Source organism: Malus sylvestris, chromosome 5 (genome assembly GCF_916048215.2).
Source record: "Malus sylvestris chromosome 5, drMalSylv7.2, whole genome shotgun sequence".
Taxonomy (NCBI): Eukaryota; Viridiplantae; Streptophyta; class Magnoliopsida; order Rosales; family Rosaceae; genus Malus; species Malus sylvestris.
In genome coordinates, this window is record NC_062264.1 from 39,175,015 (window position 1) to 39,195,714 (window position 20,700).

The 20,700-nt window shown below is 40.1% G+C and overlaps 2 protein-coding genes, 2 long non-coding RNA genes and 1 pseudogene across 4 annotated transcripts; 3 read left to right on the top strand and 2 right to left on the bottom strand.

The window, feature by feature from the left end:
• The first annotated feature begins 6,936 nt into the window (after positions 1-6,936).
• On the top strand, positions 6,937-12,546 carry LOC126622890 (berberine bridge enzyme-like 8; annotated as a pseudogene).
• On the bottom strand, positions 7,903-11,412 carry LOC126623484 (uncharacterized). The gene is made up of 2 exons (XR_007623777.1): positions 11,216-11,412; positions 7,903-7,984 (listed from the first exon to the last, which is right to left on the bottom strand). It is a non-coding gene; the product is annotated as an uncharacterized LOC126623484 (long non-coding RNA).
• On the top strand, positions 8,380-9,141 carry LOC126623480 (AAA-ATPase At2g46620-like). The gene is made up of 2 exons (XM_050292384.1): positions 8,380-8,934; positions 9,058-9,141. Exons 1-2 carry the CDS (start codon positions 8,590-8,592, stop codon positions 9,139-9,141), a joined length of 429 nt encoding a protein of 142 aa, XP_050148341.1. The 5' UTR covers positions 8,380-8,589.
• Positions 12,547-14,487: 1,941 nt separating the features above from the next.
• Positions 14,488-17,140, top strand: LOC126623482 (uncharacterized). Its single transcript, XR_007623775.1, has 2 exons — positions 14,488-15,307; positions 16,490-17,140. It is a non-coding gene; the product is annotated as an uncharacterized LOC126623482 (long non-coding RNA).
• Positions 17,141-18,267: 1,127 nt separating this feature from the next.
• On the bottom strand, positions 18,268-20,160 carry LOC126623479 (berberine bridge enzyme-like 17). The gene has a single exon (XM_050292383.1). It carries the CDS (start codon positions 20,114-20,116, stop codon positions 18,521-18,523), a length of 1,596 nt encoding a protein of 531 aa, XP_050148340.1. The 5' UTR covers positions 20,117-20,160; the 3' UTR covers positions 18,268-18,520.
• Positions 20,161-20,700: the final 540 nt, after the last annotated feature.

The following is a 20,700-nucleotide window of genomic DNA, read 5'->3' on the forward strand; positions in this document are numbered from 1 at the left end:
GGTGTGATGTTGTAGTGAAGTAACCAATTAAGAACCAAGATTGAGTAGCAAAGGATCAAGTCCAAAGCTAGAGTTCCACTCCAAGAGTGAGAGTGAGAGTGTTCCACTACACATTGTGAGTGAAGTTTAGAGTGATAGAAAGTGTGTGTTATACTTTCTTGTATCCATCAAGCCTTGTCTTTGGCTTGGTAAGACTAATCTTGTTGTACTCATATTTTTCATATAGTGAAGATTGATCCTTGTTTAGTGGACGTAGGAATAAATTGCCGAACCACATAAATTCTTGGTGTCCATAGTGAAGATTGATCCTTGTTTAGTGGACGTAGGCATAAATTGCCGAACCACATAAATTCTTGGTGTCCATTTTCTACTTTACCTTGAGCATTCTCTATCTTGTAGTACAGACATTCCTAACAGAATGTTTCATGCAAATTGGATTTGAATCTTCTGTTGGCAATTTATGAAACATGTATTCTCCTCTCTGAGAACTGGGAGAAGGCTGCGATTCCTACAAACGCCTTGTACTGACTTACAGTGGTAATTGGACTTGTGAAAAATAGGCCAAGTTAAGTCCAGTTCCAAATCTCAGAATTCATATACCTGCCCCAGCCTGCCTCGTTGCATTTTAAAACGGGTCCGGTGTGGTCTCTATAAATTCAGGCATGGACCGGTAGGAAAAACCAAGATGGACATTCATCCAAGACAAAGGAAAAGCAACAAGAAAATAAAGACAGTTAAGCTTGGAGTTTCCATCAAAATATGCCAAAGGAAAGCGCGCAAATCTGCACAGCCCTAGCTATTTCCTTACCATGAAATCTAACCCTTCCACATGCCACTTATTTTCCTCCAAAATAACAAAAGCATGTGCAAACATATAATATTTTGCATATATGTAGATGTAGCTGCAAGTTATACCGCCATAGATGTAGATGTACCCATATTATCATAGAAATAAATAAATATTTATTTTTTGCTTTGAATTTTCTACAGGTCAAAAGGGGGAGGTGACTTGTGCATAATTCCTGCCTAATGTATTCTTAATTTGGAAATTGTCTCGCTCAAACCCATATCCTTTATAAAACCCACATTTAGAGATAGATCATATATACATACAAACCAAGAACAATTTCCAATCAAAATATATGCTACAAATGGCAATTCCAAGGCTTCCCCATATCTTACAACTTTCAGTTCTTGTGCTTGATAACATATGTATCTCTAGCTATTCATAGCTATGAAAAGGAAGAAAAGGATTTGGAAGAAGAAAAGAAGAAAAGTATTTGAGAAATAGAGAGTAATCTACTGATTGCATTGAATGAATGAAATGTATATTGTTTACAATGCTTTTATAACCATCCCACACTTTTACTTACGAAACTACCCTTTCTTATCTCTAAGATTCTAACTAACCACAACCAATTACACCCATCTCCAACCATACAATTCTGACATGTCAGCTACCATTGAAATATTGCCATGTGTCACTTATCATCCCCCCTCAATCTTGGCTAGGGTTCCAAGCCTAAGATTGCAACAATGTTTGAAAAACACTGGACTATGTAAACCTTTGGTTAAAATATCAGCTGTTTGCTCCTCAGTGGGTACATACTGAACCAGGATGTTCTTCTGCTGAACTTTTTCCCGAACAAAGTAGAAATCAGTATCAAGGTGTTTGATTCTGGTGTGAAATACAGGATTGGAACAGAGAGCAACGGCAAACAAGTTATCATAGTGTATAAAAGGAGGGTCAGGCAAAAACTTATGCAAATCCTTCAATAGATTCCGAATCCATGTAATATCAGCAGCACAATGAGCAAGAGACTTATACTCGGCTTCAATTGAACTTCAGGAAACAGAAGCTTGCTTCTTAGACTGCCATGAGATTGGATTAGAACCAAGATAAACAACAAAACCAGTAACGGATCTCTTGGTATTAGGATCAGCTGCCCAATCAGAATCTGAGAAGGCAACAAGAGACGGATCACTGGATGATGAATAAGTGAGTCCATATTCAAGCGAACTTTGCACATAGCGTAAAATCCTTTTGACCAGATCATAGTGCACTTCAGTGGGAGTATGCATATATTAACACGCAATATTAACAGCATATGCCAAATCGGGTCGTGTGAATGTAAGATATTGTAAGGCTCCGACTATACTGGGATAGAGTGTTGGATCAGGTAAGAGAATGCCCTCTGAATCAAGAAACTGAGAATGAGGTCGACATGGTGTATTCACAGATTTGCAATTATCCATGCTGGCCTTGTGAAGTAAATCTTTGGCATATTTAGTTTGACTGAGAAAAATATCTCCATTTGATTTATATGTAATCTGCAGTCCCAAAAAATACGATAATCTGCCCATATCTTTGAGATCAAACACATCCCCCAATTCTATAACAACTGCTTGAATCTTTGTTGTATTAGAACCGGTTAGAATGATATCATCAACATAAAGTAATAAAGCAATAACATCCACACCATCATATTTCACAAATAGACTAGTATTAGATTGTGACATGGTGAACCCCATAGCAGGTAGATAGCCAATGAACTTGGCATTCCATGCTCGAGGTGCCTGTTTAAGGCCATAGAGAGACTTAACCAACTTGCAAACGTGATTAGGATACTGAGGATCAATAAATCCTTATGGTTGGTGCATATAGACCTCTTCTTCCAAGTCACCATGCAAAAATGCATTTTTAATATCAAGTTGTCTCAATTCCCACTTGTGTTGGGCTGCAAAAGAAAGAATGAGTCTCACCGTAGTATGGTGAACTACAGGACTAAAAGTTTCAAAATAATCCAAACCATGTTCCTGAGAATACCTATGAGCCACCAAACGCGCCTTATATCTTGAAATCGAACCATCTGGATTCTTCTTTAGTTTGTACACCCACTTACTTCCAATAACTGCCCTGTGAATAGGTGGAGGCACTAAATGCCAAGTTCCTTGACTTTGAAGGGCATCATACTCCTCTTGCATTGCATTTTGCAGGTGTGTGTTTGTTCCAGCAGTTCGAAAGGATGTTGGTTCAGCACTATCAGTAATATGAGCCATAAGAGAAAAACCATTGTGACATGTATCCATATCATCCAGTCTCAAAGTGGACAATTCAGGCAAAGATGCAATATAACTAGAGTAGTCTTTTCTAGAAATGGCACCAGTTTGCAACTTGGTTTGCATCCTGTGAGGAGGAGGATCACAGTGTGAGATATTATCAAGAGTAGATGGATCAAAGGGAAAAATTACCTCCAATTGTGCAGGATGAATGACAGGTAACACAGAGGCTGTTTGTGGAGCTAGGAGAGTTGTTTCAGATTGTGTAGATGATGTAGAGCTATCAAATGTAGTGCTGGAACCCTGAAAGTGTGACGGTACCACTGGAACAGGAAACTCAGAACCAGACAATTGCACCTCAGTACTAGGAGACATAGGCACAATATCAGATATGGTGATAGCAGGTGAAGAAAGTACTGGAAGAACAAATGGGGCAGATGATCTACGACTATGAGCTTCCTGAGTAGAAGACAAACCCTGAGATTGATATGTGAACATTGCAAAATTGATCTTGCAAGGAAACACATCCTCATTGTGAATAACATGTCTAGAAATAATCAACTTTCTAGACTGTGGATGATAGCATATAACCCCTTTGTATCCATGTGCGTAGCCAAGAAAAACACATAACACTGCTCTTGGTTGTAACTTGTTTTCATTGTATGGTTTAATATATGGATAGACTGCACTGCCAAAGACTTTCAACTCTTGCAGCCTAGGAGCATCACCAAATAATATCTGATATGGAGAATTCAAATGTAAAATCTTACATGGCATCCTGTTGATTAAAAAAACAGAATGAGCACATGCATGAAACCACAACTCTTGAGACAAACCAGCAACTGTCATGAGTGTTATGGCTGTTTCTACAATATATCTATGTTTCCTCTCAGCAACTCCATTTTGCTGAGGGGTATATGGACAAGAAACTTGATGAATAATACCCTTTTGAGACAAAAAAATTCTGAAATCTCTTACTTATATACTCTTCTCCTTCATCAGTTTGAATGCACTTAATACCAACATTAAACTAAGTATACAACACTATAAAACTTGAGAAAGACATCAAAGACTTCTGATTTATTAACTAATGGGAATATCCAAACATATCTAGAAAAGTCATGTACAAAACTGACATAATATCGGAAACCTTCAATGGATTTTGTAGGTGAAGGCCCCCAAAGGTCATAATGAATCTTTTGAAAGGGAAATACAGATTTTTTTTCTTATCTACAAAAGGTAATCGAGTCATCTTTCCTGAAATACAAAAAGAACACATATGTTATGTATCATCTACACTACTAGTTATCTGAGAGAGCTTCAACATTGTAGACAACACTTCATTGCTCGGATGTCCACACCGTTGATGCCAACTCACATGCTTGACTTTCTGACCAAGTAATCCAGTGAGCTTATTCTGAGACTCCACTATAGCATCTGTAATCAACCTGGTAGGAATCTTAAACAACTTTCCATCATTGCTCCTTCCTTGGTACAGCACAGCCTTGGTTACCTTGTCATGCACAAAGAAATCATTTTCATCACATATGAACCAACATGAATTATCTTTACAAAGTTGTTTAACTGATAACAGATTTACTTCAATAGTAGGCACATGTAACACATTTCGCAGAATTAAAGATTGAGGTAATGTGTGCAATTTTGTAGATCCAATGTGACGAATAGGCAAACCCCCTATTGCCAATTGTAATTCGATCAGTACCCTCGTATGCATTGACTTGCTGAAGAGCATTCACATCTGCAGTCATGTGATGTGATGCACCTGTGTCCACAATCCAAGAATCACTGGGCAAGTAAGTTGGTTGGACTTATGCTTGCATGGCAGTGAGTGACTCTGATGGTACACTGCCTTGATAAGAAAAATTGTTCCGATGATAGCAGTCCAAAGCATTGTGACCCTTTTTCCCACAGATCTGACATTCAACTACTGTACCACTCGAGTTAGGAGTTGTAGACCTTTTCCAGCAATTTGGAGTGGTATGACCTCTTTTGAAGAAAATCTGACACTCGGGGACAATATGTGACCTTGTTTCAGTGTTACCTGACCAAGAATTCCAGTTGCCATTATTCTGCCTGTTACCAAAAGATTGGCATCTGCCATGACTTGTATGATTCCCACCTTGTGAGGATCGAAAATTACCATTCCCATTACCATTATTATTAGGCCTGAAAGACCGCGGACCACCATTGGTATTAGAAAACTGCCTTGGTGCAGCAACATTTCCCACAAAACCATATGCATTCGGAAACTCAGAATAGCCCGAGAAAGAAGCTGATGAGGAAGGAAACTGATGGCCAGGAACTTGAGGATACAGTAGTGGCATAGTAGAAGAAGCCGGTATTGAAACCGGTGTAAATGGCAAATAACCACTATTTGAAACAGTTCCTTGGGAAAAACCAGAAGCTTGCATTCCAAATGATGAAGACCCACTTGGCATTTGAGTTAAAACACCGCCAGTTGTACATGGAATCCCACCAGAGTTACTAGAAGACCCCTGAGATGAACCTTGTGATGATCCTTGCATATACAAACCCGTGAAATTATGAGGCATAGTAGTCAAAAGAGACTCAGCTTCTCTTTCAGCACATAACAACTGCTCACGAAATTCTCTTAGTGTGATAGAAGTATCCCAAGTAAGAATCATTGTCCTGATGGTAAAGTATTCTCTAGGCAACCCAGATAAAGCAGCCAAGACAAAGTCATTATCCGAAACAATCTCTCCAGCATTAAGTAATTGTTCTTTAATGACCTTAAGCTTTGACAAGAATTGATCTATGGAATCACCTCCTTTCTGCACAGTCTGAAACTCAGTCTTAAGAGTATTAACTCTAGCCTTGGAAACTGATGCATACCTATCTTGTAAGTTAAACCAAGCATCATGTGCAGTTCTGCATCCAATAACATGCTCAATTGCTTCATCAGACAAGGTAGCAAGAAGTAAACTTAACAATGCCATATCAACAGATTCCCACTCCAAGAAAGCTTCAGTAATTGTTGTAGTAACCCCATTTTCCGGATGAACAACATATTTTGAATGACACACAGCAGAACCGTCAAAGTGATCAAACAACTTATACCCTTTCAAAACGGATTTAAACTGAAAAGCCCATTTAGAAAAATTTCGATCATTCAATTTAATCGTCAACATCCCCAAAACTCCCTCAATTTTCACACCAGGAACAGTCATGATTTACAGATCAAAGGATTGCACAGAGATAACACCAATTGAAAACCTAAGAATTGCAGAACACCAGAGAATGGCTTCGTATTCAAGAACAACCAAAAATAGCTTCGTGCCTCAAAACAAATTTAACAAGATTCACGACTTCAGCAAGAAAAATGGCTTTGTGCCCTAACAATCCAACAAGAAAAATGGCTTTGTGCCTCAACAATTCATCAATTCAACAAGAAAATGGCTTCGTGCCCCAACAATTCATCAATTCAACAAGAAAATGTCTTCGTGCCCTAAAACTTCAACCAGAAATTCACCAAATGAAACATATCACCTGAGATTGACATGTATTCAGATCCAAAACTACAGAATCTTCAGCTTCTCATGCCCACAGCAGATCGACGACTCTGATACATATGTATCTCCAGCTATTCATAGCTATGAAAAGGAAGAAAAGGATTCGGAAGAAGAAAAGAAGAAAAGTATTTGAGAAATAGAGAGTAATCTACTGATTGTATTGAATGAATGAAATGTATATTGTTTACAATGCTTTTATAACCATCCCACACTTTTACTTACGAAACTATCATTTCTTATCTCTAAGATTCTAACTAACCACAACCAATTACACCCATCTCCAACCATATAATTCTGACATGTCAGCTACCATTGAAATACTGCCATGTGTCACTTATCAGTGCTCCTATCTATTTCATGGGCAGTTTCAGTTGATCATGAGACCTTTGTTCATTGCCTTCTAAACCATTCCCAACCCTCTCACCCAATTGCCCCAGCAATTCACACTTCCAACAATGCTTCCTACTCATCCGTTTTGGAATCTTACATCCGAAACCTCCGATTCAACACATCTACAACCCGAAAACCCTTCCTCATCCTCACTGCATTGCATGAGTCCCACGTGTAAATATCCGTTGTTTGTGCCCAAATCCATAACTTTCAAATGAAGATTAGAAGTGGAGGCCATGATTTTGAGGGTTTATCATACGTGGCTGAATTTCCATTCTTCATCCTTTACATGTTTAATCTTCGATCCATCCACGTAGACATCAAATCCGAGACTGCATGGGTCCAGGCTGGGGCTACTCTTGGTGAACTTTACTACAGAATTGCTGAGAAAAGCAAAATCCATGGCTTTCCTGCTGGTGTTTGCCCTACAGTTGGTGTTGGAGGCCACTTCAGTGGCGGTGGATATGGTAATATGATGGGAAAGTACGGCTTGTCAGTTGACAACATAGTTGATGCACAACTTGTAAATGTGCATGGTGAACTTCTCGACCAAAAATCAATGGGAGAAGACCTTTTTTGGGCCATTACAGGAGGCGGAGGAGCCAGCTTTGGAGTTGTGATCGTGTACAAACTTAATCATGTACGTGTTCCAGAAACAGTTACTGTTTTAAAGGTTCCGAGAACCCTAGAACAAAATGCAACGGACATTGTCTATCGTTGGCAATATATCGCGGATAAGCTTGACAATGACTTGTGTTTATACCATATTTGGGCCTCGTATTTGGGCCTCACACATTAAGCCCACGACAAATGTAAAAGAGGAGGAGCCCTTTATTCTATAAAAGGGGACTCCCCTCATTCTAAACGAAGGATGAAGTCCTAATTTTCTAAGGGCTAGAGCTGAAAACAAAGGCTAGAAGCCTTGAGAGAGAGTCCTCACACCACCGAGGCTCTCCTCTCCCTTCTCTTCTCTCTCTGGGGGACTTCCCCTCAAACACTTGTATCCATACAATTACAGAGAAACAGAATCAACTACAGTGTGGACGTAGCCCAAACATTGGGGTGAACCACGATAAAATCCTTGTGTTCTTTGTGTTCTTTGTGTTCTTCGTGTTCTTGAGCGTTTGTGCAGATTCACGGTCGGATTTACGTTGTTCCAAGACCGCCCCGGTTTTGTGCATCAACATTTGGCGCCGTCTGTGGGAAACGACACAAAAAACTATGTCGGTTCTCTTTCATTTTTTCATCAAATCTCACCAATGTGAATCTGCAAAATCTACAAAATCAATACTACAAAATCTGCAGAAACCCAGAACCTCCTTGGGCTTTTCCAGAAAACCCCCATCCCAAAAGCCAAAAGCAAAAGCACACCAAAAAATAAAAGGCAACAACATCAAAACCCAAATCATCTTCGAGAAGCTCGGGATCCCGACCTCGCTCCCTCCAGAAATCCCAGTCAGACGAAATCCGCTCATTCGTCTTGAAAATCAACCGGTCCGACAAGCGCCGTGTGTTCCGCCAGTACTTCCAGCACATCCTCACCGTCGCCGACGAAATCGAGCAGCGGAACAGAAAGATCAAGCTCTACATGAACCTCTCCAGCGAAAATGAAAGGTGGCGATCGGTTCCGTCCACGCACCCCGCCACCTTCGACACCGTGGTGATGAACGCTGAGCTGAAGAATAAAATCCGGTCCGATCTCGAAAATTTCCGCATTTGGAAGCGGAGCTTTTTGCTCTACGACCCCTCCGGCACTGAAAAAACCAGCTTCGTCGCCGTCATGGCGAGGTTCCTGAGCTACGACGGGTACGACGTCGACATGTCCAAAGTCGCCGACGACTCCGATCTGAAAATGCTTCTCCTCCAAACGACGCCGAAGTCGCTGATTGTGGTGGAGGATCTGGACCGTTTCTGGACGGAGAAATTCACGGCTGTGAGTTTGTCCGATCTGAAAATGCTTTTCCTCCAAACGATTATCCCAGTACGAGCTTGCTTTACACTTTACACCTGACATGCCATCGTCTATCGAATTACGTTCTATTTGTCATTTAAACAGCGCAGTATGCTTCTCGAAATTGGAAAAAATGAGGAGAGAAACTCACCATCTGGAATTAAGTTTGCAACGGTACACGAGCGATGATCTAAGTTGCATTTGATTTGAAGATCTAGTGAAGCTTGAACACCAACTGGAGGCGTCTGTTAACAAGGTTCGAACTAGGAAGGAGGTTTCTGAGTTCGTCGTCAATGGCGAAAGTGGGGAGGGACTGCAGGATTTGTCACCTGAGCTTGGATGCAACGAATCATGAATCTGGGATTCTTATTGAGCTGGGGTGTTCTTGTAAGGCTGATTTGGCTGCTGCCCACAAGCAGTGTGCTGAGGCTTGGTTTAAGATCAAGGGTAACAATGCGTCTGCTTTCTAATTCACGACTTTCGTCAACACTCTCGGCAGAGACACTTGCCGGTCCAAGCTCTGGTCAACACTCCGGTCTTTGAGCATAGCAGTCATGGTGGCAGACGGCTCCTGATCACCGACAGACCAACGTGGCAAAGTCCTTATTCCGTCTGATTTCAGAAACAATCTTCCTGCAATACGCAGTGGAGGTACCAAGAAAAGCAGGTGGGTGGGGTCGAAGAGGTTGTCTAAATAGCTGTGCCCTTAATCATGTCGTCAAGCGACATATCAAAAGCAGAAAAGAAGAAGGCAAAGAGAAAAGCAGTGGAAAACAGAAACAAAAGCAAAAGGAAAAGTAGAAAAGGAAAAGAGAAAAACAAAAGATTTTTCTATTATTATGATTCTTTATGTCTGCCAGAGACAGAGAGAGTGCAGAAGAAAAATACTGCAAAAGTAAGGAATAAACACCCCACCAGAATGATGTAATTTATTTTCCTTATCTTTCGGAAACATATGTATAAACCCCATCAGAGGGTAAAAAAAAAAAAAAAAAAAAAAAAAAAAAAAAAGGCAAAGTCCAAAATAAATGGGTTGGAATGTTGCGTGGAGGGCAAAGGCCCATAAGCCCAAAATAGCACCAACCCGGTGACTAAAATTACATCCAGTAAATTATTCGGCACCCTGCCGCTACTACCACCAACCAGGTGATCAAAAGTACGCCTAGTACTCCAAATTATACATGAGCACTACTCATGTCATTTATACATAAACATTCATGAGCATCACTCATGACAATCATACATAAACATTCATGACCATCATTCATGTCAATATTCATGAACATCACTCATGTTAACATTCATGAGCATCACTCATGACAACATCCATGAGCATCACTCATGTCAATCAACATAAACATTCATGAGCATCACTCATGTCAATCAGCTTCAAAAGCTTCATTTACAGAGCTCTAGCTTCAACAGCTTCATTTACAAAAGCTCCAGTTTCGAAAGCTTCATTTACAGAGCTATAACTTCAAAGCTTCACTTGCAAAGCTTCACTTACAAAGCTTCAGTGCAGGGTATACAAATACCATATCCGAACAACCGCCACTTCGGCCCATACATGGATTCAATTTGAAGTCTCCAGCCAACAGACTCTATTGACCGAAGACTTGGGGGACTACATTATGTACCATATATTGGGCCTCAACTGGGCCTCATAAAAAATACTTGGGGGACTTAACCCATTACTTATGTATTGAGGAGCGAGCCCTTATTCTATAAAAGGGACTTCCTCACTTTCATTAGAGAGCACCCATCATTTATGTACTGAGGAGCGAACCCTTATTTTATAAAAGGGACTCCCTCACCTTCAAACGCCGCAAGCCGAGCCAACCATGGCAACATAAGCCACGAGCCGAGCAGCCTCGCAGCGTGTGCTACTTCTAGTTGAGCGTCATTTCAGATTGAGCACGGCCTTATATCGAACATCAGTTCAAGAACAGCATCTAGTTACTTCGGCCCACACATGGACTGAATTTCAAGTCTCCAGCCAAAAGACTCTCTTGACTGAAGACTTGGGGGACTACTGTTTATACCATATTTGGGCCTCGTATTTGGGCCTCACACATTAAGCCCACGACAAATGTAAAAGAGGAGGAGCCCTTTATTCTATAAAAGGGGACTCCCCTCATTCTAAACGAAGGATGAAGTCCTAATTTTCTAAGGGCTAGAGCTGAAAACAAAGGCTAGAAGCCTTGAGAGAGAGTCCTCACACCACCGAGGCTCTCCTCTCCCTTCTCTTCTCTCTCTGGGGGACTTCCCCTCAAACACTTGTATCCATACAATTACAGAGAAACAGAATCAACTACAGTGTGGACGTAGCCCAAACATTGGGGTGAACCACGATAAAATCCTTGTGTTCTTTGTGTTCTTTGTGTTCTTCGTGTTCTTGAGCGTTTGTGCAGATTCACGGTCGGATTTACGTTGTTCCAAGACCGCCCCGGTTTTGTGCATCAAAAACTTGTTCATCAGGCTTATCATGGATATTGTAAATGGTACTACTTCAAATAGTAGTGGAGAAAACAATAAGACTCTTAGGGCTTCATTTATTGCCATGTTTCTCGGAGACTCTGAGAGGCTCATCTCAATCATGGACAAGAGCTTCCCTGAATTGGGTATGAAGCAATCTGATTGCAATGAAATGAGCTGGGCTCAATCTGTGCTTTTCTGGACGAGCTTCCCAACCGGGACAGCAACTGAAGCTTTGCTTTCAAGAACACCTCAAGTGCTTACACACTTCAAGAGAAAGTCAGACTATGTCAAAAAACCAATTCCAAAAACTGGTTTGAAGTGGATTTTTCAGAAAATGATTGAGCTTGAGACACCATTGTTGACCTTCAACCCCCCACGAAGGAAAAATGAGTGAGATATCGGCGTCGGCAACTCCATATCCTCATAGAGCTGGGAATCTCTGGATGGTTCAGTATGCAACAAACTGGAACATACAAGGGCCTGAGGCATCAGATCATTATATTGATCTGACAAGAAAACTCTACATGTACTTGACTCTTTTTGTTTCCAAGAATCCAAGGAAATCCTTTTACAGCTACAAGGATCTTGACATTGGGATCAACCATAATGCTAATGGCATTGCAAGCTATTTGGAGGGGAGAGTTTTTGGCATTAAGTACTTCAAGCATAACTTTGATAGGTTGGTGAATGTGAAGACCAAGGTCGATCCTGGTAATTTCTTTAGAGCAATTCCACCCATGGAGCCCTTCCCCCTGGCAATCCACTATTCAATCCACCCTATTAAACAGTAACTGCCTTAAATGAATAGTAACTACCATTAATGAACAGTAATTGCCATTTACATCTCCACCCTTGCAACCCTCCCCCTGGCAATAAACAATTAAAATAATAGTTTTTTTTGTTTGTTTAAATAATAAAAAACCCCTCTCTCTCTCTCTGACACAAAAAAAAAAAAACAATTACAAAGCCCTCGGGCCACAGGCCCGTCGACTTCCCACCCCCCCTTCGCTCGGCCTCCCACCCTCACTCGGGCCCTTCCCCGCTGGAGCTGCTCCCACCGGCCCTCAGGCCCTTTCTCCTCCCCTGTCGCCCGAGCAACCAGCATCCGCTGGAGTTGCTCTTAGGAATGAACAAAGTATCCCACCACTTCCATACAGTCATTATTTAGCTTCTTGTTGTGCATGTTTTTTTTCTATTGCTTTGGGGTTAGTTATGTACATCTTTAATCAGCCAAAGAAATAAAAAAAGAAGAAAGATATTGCTTACAAGATTGCAATTTGTTAGTACTTAATTATTACAAGTTTCAAGAAAAATCTCTCCAAAAATTGACAAATTAGTAGGCTTTCTGGGATTTCACTTTTCTAACTCTTGTTAAAAAATTTACTTGTTCATTTAAAGACATTCCGTCATTGAAAATTTAGTAGGGACTAATTGGCTTTTTCTACTTGCTTTGATCAACATGTTGTAGCATGTCTCACATTGGTATCTTGATTAATTATACATACAACTTATATTGAACGATTCTATTACTAATTACATCATGCCCCTTTGCATAAAATTTCACACATAGTGAATGACACATGTGGTTAAGTTTGAGACAATAGAGTTATCTTCGTGTGCGTGGCCCACTAAAGAGGACATGTTAAAGCATGTCTAACATCGTAAACATGAGGGGGGGGGCACAATGTCGTTGCATGGGGATGCGATTCGCCAAGCTGAGCCAAACAAAACAGTCTGCCCACCCCCCCCCCCCCAAAAAAAACCACCGGATTAGGAATGCGAAGGCCTCCCCTTTTCTATCACTTTGTTTGAGAATTACATACAACTGATATTGATTAAATTACATACAATTTATATTGAATGATTCCACTATTAATTATATTGACCTTTTTTATGAGACTCATACCTTTTAAATTGCACATTTTGTTAAGAAGACAATATTAATATATGGATCATTTCTATTTTCTTCTGTCTCTTGATCTTGGGATAAATAGTATACATAGAGTAGTTTGGTTCAACTGAAGTGACACCGTGATCAATATCGATATCTAATCTACAAGGAAATATATACGCATCTAAATTGGATTCCTTTTTTTTTTTTTTTTTTTTAGTTTGGTTCAACTGAAGTGACACCGTGATCAATATCGATATCTAATCTACAAGGAAATATATACGCATCTAAATTGGATCCTTTTTTTTTTTTTTTTTTTTTGGGGGGTGAAAAAGAAAAATCCCAGTTGGTTGGTATGGCCTATGGTCTTTTACTCCTAAAATTTTGAATTCTCCTTGTGCCAAAAAATTTAAAAGTTGTCAGCGATGCGGGAACTGTGGCCACTTACTTATTCCCCATCCATCTCAACCCTTGCCATAGATTGAACCTCAATTATTTAACTCCCAACTCCTTTAATAATTTCGAGCCTGTGGCCCCAAACATTTACCTCTACCTGGTGAACGGGTTCACCGTTCACGTGCTAAGCCACTAATACAATGTATATGCATATTTGTTTGAAAATAATTTGTATTAGTGGTTTAAGACGTCATGACGATGATAAACTTGTTTTATGAAAGTTTCTCTCATCAATTATCTCATGTGAACCTCATTTTTTTTATCAGATTTTGTCAGTGGAGACCTTGCAATTCACGTGTGTTGCTTTTATTTGTATATATTTATATGTAAATTATACAAAACTACTTCAAATATGTGTCGAACCACAATCTCATACTTAATGTTTTAAACATTACAATGTCATACCTTATCTTACGAATTCATTGCCATATCATACTTCCGTAAAATTTTATGTTAACTTTGATTGTTAAATGATGAGATGACACGTGCGGGACCTACATACTCACCCAATTGAATTAAAAAATTGATTAAATATTAATAACCATTTAAAAAAAAGAAAATTAATTAAAATGGTTTGAAAACTTTAATTTTAACGATAAAAACAAAATAAATGGTAAAATGAATAGTATCAAGATTGACTTTTTACTGTAAAAATATAATTTTTCGTTAAAATAGACTGTACTGAGAACTTTAGGTTAAAGTTCATTTAAAAAAATTATTAAACAAATTGCGGGACCCACCTCCACCACCTACTTTATCCCCACTCCATACGTCCCCCTCCCTTTTTCCCTCTTTCTGTTCCAGAAACCCTCCCCCACCATTTTTCCTCTGCAATTCTCCCCCGCAGCCCCAACAACAAAACCCACCGCCATTGTCTCTTCCTTGTCCTCGGGGAAACTCTCTTCCTCACTCACTCACTCATTTCTTCTCTTCCACTCCTGCAACTCCCAATTCACTCATTACCATTCCCGTCTTCGCCACTCTCTCTTCCCCTTTAGAAAACCCGCCTCTGGCCCAAGATGGGCCCAACGGTTCTACTCGGAAGCCTATTAGCCTTTCTTCGGGAATGTACCAGTCGCCGGTGACAATTGCGTTGTGGGAAGCGAGGTTGAAGATCTTCGAGAGGTTCTTTCTGGACCCGCCCAAAGACGCGCCGTCACATAACAGGACGAAGATTCTCTACAGTGCATTTGTTGGTGTTTCAAAAACGTCGTTGATGGTGAGGAGGGAGCCTCAGCAAACTCCGGTTGGTGTTGCGAGAAATTCCTCTGATTCGGGCCGGGTTAGGTCGTTTGTTGTACCTTCTGCATGCTCAGGTCTGCAAACTCCAGTTGGTGTTGCAGATTCGGCAGATCAGACCTGAAATCGAACCGAAAAAATGGTTCGCCTCGAGCCAGGTGCACGGGTCAATGGAGGTGGAGTTCCAGGTGGTGATCTTGTTGGATGGTTAGATGGCTTTGTTTCTCTGCAAGTGAGAAACAAAGCTAGGAGGTGTGCTGAGCAATGGCGTGGTCAGAAATTATTCGACTGGTGGGCTAACCTAATATTATTAGTCCGAAATCAAAATTTAATCCTATTTTGTTTACATAAAGTTATATAATAGTAAAAACTTGAATGTAGTAATTTGAAGCAAGAAATTTATGCTATGTTTTATAGGTTTCTAGCCTTCAAACTTTCCATTGAATAAAATAAGGAACTATTTGTGGTATGAAAGTTTTAATTTATTACTATTAAATATAATATTAGTTAAAGTGATAAGTTTATTTAACATTTATTAGTTCTTATTATTCTTAAAAACAACCTTATTAATAATAAAATTTCATTTCCTAAATGAAATATGACAAATAAAAATTATAAACTAACTCAAAAATTAATATTTTTAAGCTTGAAGAACCAATTGTACTTGACTCCGCCCTTGGTGCTGAGGTTCGGCCATGGCTGCCTTTTTTCAAGTGAGAGCAGAGAGAGAGAGTGAGGGAGACAAGTGAGAGGGGAGAGAATAATTGAGGAACAGAGTTCTTTTATTTAATTGTTAAATAAAAAATAATAATTTATTATTAATTAATTTTTTTTTTTTCTAGTTGGAAAAGGATGGGTCCGTTCCTACTACATCATCATTTAACAGTCAATTGATAGAAAATTTAACAGAAGTTTGACATTGTAACAAATTTATAAGTTGAGGTATGACATTGCAATGTTTAAAACATGAAGTATGAAATTGTGTAGTTCGACTCATAATTGATGTAGTTTTGTGTAATTTACCTTATATTTATTTATTTATTAATTTTACCATTATTGATCCAACAGTTGTGATTTAAACCATAGAACATGAAGTACAATTCCAACTGTGATTAGCACCTAATTAAAATATCGTATAAAAAATTTAAAAAATATATATAAATTGAAGGAAAAAAAGAAAAAAACCCAAAAGTCCCCTTCGTCCCCATCCCTTCTTCGCACCTGAACCCATCCCCCATCAGCCATCACCCATCCCCTTCTCCCATCCCCCATCCCCCTCTCTTCCTATACCCTCTCTTCCTGTACCCTCTCTTCTTACTCCCGTATTCTCTCCCCCTTTCTCCTTTTCAATTCACGATGCAACAGCAGCCAATTCTTTCTCTCTTCCTCTTTTCCTCTCTTCCTCTCTTTATACCCAGTTGTGAAGGTGCTTGTAATTTAAAGGATGTTAAGTTGCTGACTCTTTTTTTGTAGAAGCTGCTGCTTTGAGATTTGGCCTTTTCCAAGCCAAGCGTGCATGTTACTCAGGGTTGGAGCCGCAGCTAATCCACAACAATGTGAAGTCGAGTAATGTGCTGCTGGACCGCGGAGGCTAACTGAAATCAAAGAATCAGGTAGCAGTGATTGTGATTGATGACGTGCCCAAGTAGGAGGAGCCGGAGAGCTACGGATTTGCCTCTTTTGCTATCGACCTCGATGGTCACGACGGCTCCGATGGCCTCTTCGATTCGTCCCCAACGTTGGCGTCGTGGTCAACGACTACCTCTCGTTCTTTAATTTGTTCAAACATTAGAAACCACAATTTCAGGGACATCTGCAACACTATCTTCAGTTAACAAACCCCTCGGGTGGAGAAGAAAACTTGGGATGGGGTGGGTTTTTGGATGGGAGGGGAGATGAAGAGAGTGGAGGAGATGGATGTGGGTCAGGGGAATGGATTTATGGGTTCCAGTTTTTTTTTTATTTTTTAATTTTAAATAGGATAAATTATTGTAATTTTTAAATGCATAAAAAACCACGTGACACACATTTAGCAATCACGTCAGCTGTTAACGGACCAATGGATGGAAAATGTAACGGTAACGGTTTATTATATTGAAATAAAATAGTATTTAAGGTACGAAAGTGAAATTTTTTTAAAATGTTGTATAAGGTTGCAATAGATCTAAAACCTAAGGTGGTAAAGTGTAATTTACCCTTTTTTTTCCAGTTCCTTTTCACTTCGTTTTCTCTGTCCGTTCAACACTATCTCGCTTGCCGCCGTCAATACAATGGCGTCCTAAGTGGGAACCTACGTCGGGTGCCTTATCGACAACCTGAGGTGGTAATATGATTTCCGGAGCACAGTTGCCGTGTTAGCCTTCTATTTGGATCGCGAGAATTTGGTATCCATTTTCTGGGAATCTAAGAGAAGGCTTCAGTGGTGAGACTTTCAAACATGAATATCTCAGTACGCTGATACTGATGGACCAATCATTTAATTGAAAAGTCGAACAAGTGGTGTGATAATGTCGGCTCATCAGGCGGTGGGTCGTCGTCGATTTTTGTCAGTAAAACAGCTAATAGAATGTCCTCTCTCTCTTTCTCAGTCTCTCTAGCTATTTCTCATTCTCTCCGTCTAAGCTTCAACTTTCTAGATTCGACGGGCGACATATTGTTGAAGGGTAGTAGCAAACCTTCCATAAATGCAGCAGCATACCCGGTTTCGCAAGTTCGAAAGATTTGAGGGGCATAATCCGGACTTTCAGTGGCGATTTCAGACGAATGAAGGGGCGGTCCCCCTGTAGCTTCGCCAATGGGTGATAGGTCTTGGCAGTCTGGAAGGTGGTGTGGTGGTTTGCGTTGGTTAAGGGTGGGGATGGGTGTGTGCTTTGGATGGTTGAATCATGGGAGGCAGATGGGAAAGGCAGGGCAATTTCGGTAGAGAAGTTTGATTCCAGATGTTGGCTTTCTTTCGGAATTCAATTACCACCTTCAAGTCAGTATTTGGATTCTGGGGATATTAGGAATCCGATTATTGATTTTGGATGGAGCCCACTAATTTTTTCATTCCCAAAATTTGGTCAATGCCAGAATCACTTGGAGAAAAATTCCATTCCCTTTCTTCTACCTCCATTCCGATTTGATAAACACGCCATGAGAGTGGTGGTGAAGACCATGTCATCCATTGGAGATGCCCTAACAAAATTATTTTGTTAGATGGACTATGAAACTCATGTTAACAAAAAAAAAGAAAAGAAAAGGACCAATGCTAAACAATCATGGAATCCATTTTATTTTTTCTTGAGACAAAACGAGGTCTCCAAGTCAAAGTAGACCATGCCCCAATAGGCTACAGAATTTAGATAAATTAAGCAAATCCACTCCTAGCTAATTGTACACCAGGGGCTTCCTTTACAATACATCAAATCAATAATATTACAAACATCAATGTAATTATCGAGCATGACGTGATAGACCATACTGCATGTAATTCATTGTCAAACCTTCCGTTCTCTCTCGTAGCTAAACAGGTGGGATACTTTGTTCATGCTTGAAAAAATTATGAGGATCAACCATGGTTTTCACACGTACCAGTCTATCAAAATTACCTTTAAAATACTTGCTCCCATAAATCTTCGCAATCTGAAAGTTAGTCTGATTATCCAGATTAGCCCCAATTTCTAGATCCCGGTAGTTTTGGAAGGCCTCTCTTGGGTTCTTGGAGACATATGGAGTCATCAGGTCAAACAACTTTCTTGATAATTGAAGGTACTTGCTGGCTGCCTCAACACCTTCCTCTACCCATACCGCATAGTATTGAATCAAAAATAGGTTTCCAGCTCTGTGAGGGGACGGAGTTGCCGACTCAGGAATCTCGCCCATTCTTCCACCGTAAGGGTTCCAGTCCATCCAAAAATTGTCTATCTTAATCATCTCCTTCCATAAGGATTCTATAACTCGTTTCGGAATCGGTTTCGTCACATAGTCAGACTTGGCTTTGAAGAAGCTTGGTTGTCCATTTGTCCTGTTGAGAAGAGTAGTTATCGGAGTTCCAAATGGGAAATCAGCAAAGAACACTATGTTTTCAATCCAGCTCATTTCGAAACAATCTCTTCGTTGCAAACCTAATTCGGGCAAGCGCTCCTTTACCAACGGAAGAAGCTTGTTAGTTCGTCCCAAAAAAAGACCAATGAATGATACTTTCACAGTCTTCTTTCTCCCGGTGCTGTTCACTTGTAGTGGCCTTACTCTGAGGAAGAGGTCTTTAGGCAGCAGGGGTGCTGCGTATTGCCATTTATAAACGACATCTGTAGCCCCTTGCTCTAAGGTTATTGAGACGTTGAACACAGTCACTTTAGCTGGAACCGAAACCAACTTGAGCTTCCACGAGAGAATGACCCCGAAACTAGCTCCACCGCCTCCTCTAATAGCCCAGAAAAGATCTTCTCCCATTGATTTTCTATCAAGGACTCTACCATCTGCAACAACTATCTTAGCATCAATAATATTATCGATGCTAAGGCCATATTTACGCATCAAAGAGCCATACCCGCCGCCACTAAAGTGACCACCAGCACCAACAGTTGGACCAACCCCAGCAGGAAACCCTAGAACGTTGCTTTTCTCAGCAATTTTGTAATAAACTTGGCCAAGGGTAGCTCCGGACTGAACCCAAGCGGTCTTCTCCTCAACATTAACATTAATGGATTGGAGTTGAAACATGTCAAGAATGATAAAGGGTACATGGGACACGTACGATAGACCCTCGTAATCATGGCCACCACTTCGGATTCTGATTTGCAATCCTTGCTGTTTTGCACATAGAACAGTTGCTTGAACATGGTACTCGTGCTTGGCTGCTACAATGGCCAAAGGTTTTGGAGTTGTGGATGTAGAAAATCTGCGGTTTTTAATACGGTCCGACAGAACAGATTGAAACGAGGTGTTTTGAGGGGTGTAAATGGCTGCATGGATTGAGCTGGTAGACTGAGATTGTTTAGAAAGGCATTGCAGAAAGTCATCAATATTGACAAGTGGATCTGAAGTTGCCCATGAAACTGTGACGACTGAAAGGATTGAGAGAATGGCGAGTTGAAATGGAGAGCTTGGGAACTTCATTATTGTTGATTTCTGGCAGTGTGACAAAACAAACGACTTCGGAGTATTTATAAAGAAGCCAAAGCACCAAACTTTGACTCCGTTTGTGCATGGTAATTAAAATATGGGTGCTTTAGATTTAGCCCCTTACAACTGTTGAACTCTAGACATAAACCCACCTATATTAAAACATCTAAATAAAAATCAAAATTTGAATTTGATGTCATGTAAGATAAAAGATGTCCATACATTTAAATTTATTTACAACACCATGCCACCTAGGGGTGGGTTCAAAAAACCGAAAACTAAAAAAAACCGAAAACCAAACCGAACCGAAACCGAAAAAACCGAACCGAATGAAAAAATCGAACCGAATTGAAAAAACCGAACCGAAACGAATTCTTTTGGTTCGGTTAGGTTTTAGTGATCTAGAAACCGAACCGAACCGAATTAATTAAATTAATTTTTTTATTTAATTATTTGTTTTGGGTATTATTTTCTAAACCCAATTTGTAAGTTAAAATGTGCTAAACCCAATGTATTGCCAAACTTTAAGCTCAAAATATTTAAAAAAAATGCCTATAAAAACTCTAAACCCTAACCTA